The sequence below is a fragment of the Elaeis guineensis genome, chromosome 6 (assembly GCF_000442705.2).
Source record: "Elaeis guineensis isolate ETL-2024a chromosome 6, EG11, whole genome shotgun sequence".
Lineage (NCBI taxonomy): Eukaryota > Viridiplantae > Streptophyta > Magnoliopsida > Arecales > Arecaceae > Elaeis > Elaeis guineensis.
Genome location: NC_025998.2, coordinates 2,550,576 through 2,553,105, shown reverse-complemented (window position 1 = coordinate 2,553,105; position 2,530 = coordinate 2,550,576). Strand labels below are relative to the sequence as shown.

Below are 2,530 nucleotides of genomic sequence, written 5' to 3'. Positions count from 1 at the left end.
ACCAGCTTCCAAAATGAAAAACATGCAAGTGAAAAATGATTCCAATGTTGAAGGTTTATTCCATCAATTTTTCTTGCCTACATTATTAGGTTGTCTCATGCTTAGAGCCAGTTAAAATAGGATGTACGGCTTAGAAAATTGAAGGGTAAATATAAGAACAATCAGATTAATATTAGATATCTTAAGATTCCTTTGGGACCACCAATATTGGCTAACGCAGTGGTTTGGTGCATTCCTACACAGCAATGCATTTCACCAAACAGTATTCAAAGATCCAAGACAAGAACGGTATGATTATTTTGGAACCACGCATTGGCCCCCCATCTAAAAGAAAAATCATGCAATGTTTGGCATTGCTCTTCTCATAGAGATCCCAACCATCTTCCATTATTAACTGACCAATTGAATTAACTTCTCTTATTGCTTGTTTAATTGGCAAATAAGATTCCAAACCTTAGCTTCAAAGATATGCATATATGCTTACATCCAAGCCGTAGGAGTATGGATGTATTAAACGATGATAGAGATAGAGATATTAAGCCTGGATTTTTATTAAAATAAATATAGCAGTGGGATATCCATAAAGAGTGGCAATCACCGCATGGTTACAATTCATCTAATCCCAGCCGTCCATTCTCTGTCGTCGTCGTCATCTCCAGAGGGAACGGCCCCCCGGCGTCCAGAAACCGCCGTCTAGGCGGGGTCGGCGGAGGATCGGAAGCGGTAGACCTTCAGGTGGGCCCGCGGCGCCACCGCCGCCAGGAAGATTCTCGCCGTCGCCTCGTGCGACACTACCGCACCCTCCGCCTCCACCAGCGCCGCCGCCACGAACTCGAATCCCTTTCCGGCTCCGCCGCCGCCCGCCGCCATGTATGCCACCACCGCCGCCTGCACCGGCCCCAGGCTCGGGTTATACGCCGCAGACTCCTCATACGACCCCGCGTACACCCTCCCCCTCCCATCGGCCACCGCGAATCCCGCCGGGCACTTGCTGTAGGGCGCGTGCGCCGCTCTCGCCGCCCCCTCCGCCTCTACCCTCAACCGTGCCTCCACCCCTCCTCCGATCCCGTTGCAGGTCCCGCCGCCGCCGCCGCCGCCGGCGGCGGCCTCCGCCTCCTCGTCACCGTCCAAAAGGGCGATCTTGTTGTAGTGGGGTTCGAGGAGGAGGGGATGGTCCTTGTGGAGGAGATCGGGAGGGCCGAAGGGGCGGGGAAGGAAGGAGGAGAGGGAGCGGAAGGCGGATCCGGGGCCGTCGGAGGTGACGAGGATCTGGATCTCCGCCGCCCCGCGGAGCTCCTGGAGGAACTGGCGGCAGTGGCCGCAAGGAGCGGAGGAGACGGCGATGCACCGGATCCCGGCTTCGCCGTGGACGGCGGCGTTGGTGATCAGGAACTGCTCGGCGTGGATGGAGTGATGGAGCGGCAGCCCGGGGAACTCCACGTTCACCCCGATGTAGATCCTGCCGCTCGTCCCCAGTCCGACGGCTCCCACCGGGAAGTTCGAGATGGTTGGCCGCGCCAGCCTCTGGGCGGCGGGGACCAGCGTCGCCAGCAGCTCCGGCGCGGAGGCGACGCCCAATTCTGTCATCATCGCCGCCGCGGCCTCCGCCTCGATCACGAACCCCATCTCCGCCGTCTCTCTGAGCGTTTCTTCCTCCATCTCGAGGTAAGAATACAGATAAAAATTTGATCTAGGGTATAAGGTAACCAGAATTCCCCGAAGCGTGGAAAAGGAGGGCTTTCGTTTTGGAGGGTCGGGGGTATTTAAAGGTTTCCAGAGGCGACGCCCTCTAATTTAATTTAATTTTTTTATGAGAAAAAAAGGAACTCCTTTTTCTGGGATTTTTCCTTTGGCCCATGCAACAGGTTGGGCTAATGATTCAATCTTCTGACCTATTTTGGTTGTCTAATTTATCTTCATAGTCCTTGTTTATAATATTCTCCTCATGCGAGGGGCTAAAGGCAAAGGTCCAAACTCCAAAGTTTGGTTGCTTTATAGTTGCCATCGTGAGCTCGATTAGCTCCGGCACGGGTTGGATAATTTCTCGTCCGGCTACAGTACTTGTACGAAATCTGCACCAAAGTAGCACTTGTGAAACTTTGTAGGCAGGGATTTGGTCAAGTGTTGCGCAATTATGATGGTCGGATGGGAAATGGTCTGACCGGCATCGTACCTGAGTCGGGGAACATGGTTGATTGCATGATGATGGGGGGTTTGTACATTGGGGATGGGGTGCTTTCCAGCCAATATAATTGAAAAGGTTCCTTGCTCGTTCAACTAATGTGGCTGATATCCCACAAGCACTTGGCTAGAAAGAAAAGTCCATGAAAGGAACCAATTTGGAAGGTTGCTTGCTCAATTTTAGACAGGTACTGGATTCTGTGGTACTGTGATTAGATTATGTGGTCATTGTGCTGGATGGTCTCTAAGTGGAGAAATTAGGCCCAGCTCATTTTCCCCTCCAAATATTGATTGGAAACATGTTTGTGGCCTGTGGGGAAAGGGCTGGGTCACAGAAAGATTCTTGTGC

General features: G+C 52.5%; 1 protein-coding gene across 1 annotated transcript; it reads right to left on the bottom strand.

Annotated features, from left to right (window-relative positions):
- Window positions 1-527: 527 nt before the first annotated feature.
- LOC140858403 (cytidine deaminase 1-like) lies at window positions 528-1,745 on the bottom strand. Its single transcript, XM_073258883.1, has one exon. It carries the CDS (start codon window positions 1,657-1,659, stop codon window positions 694-696), a length of 966 nt encoding a protein of 321 aa, XP_073114984.1. The 5' UTR covers window positions 1,660-1,745; the 3' UTR covers window positions 528-693.
- Between the last annotated feature and the right edge of the window lie 785 nt (window positions 1,746-2,530).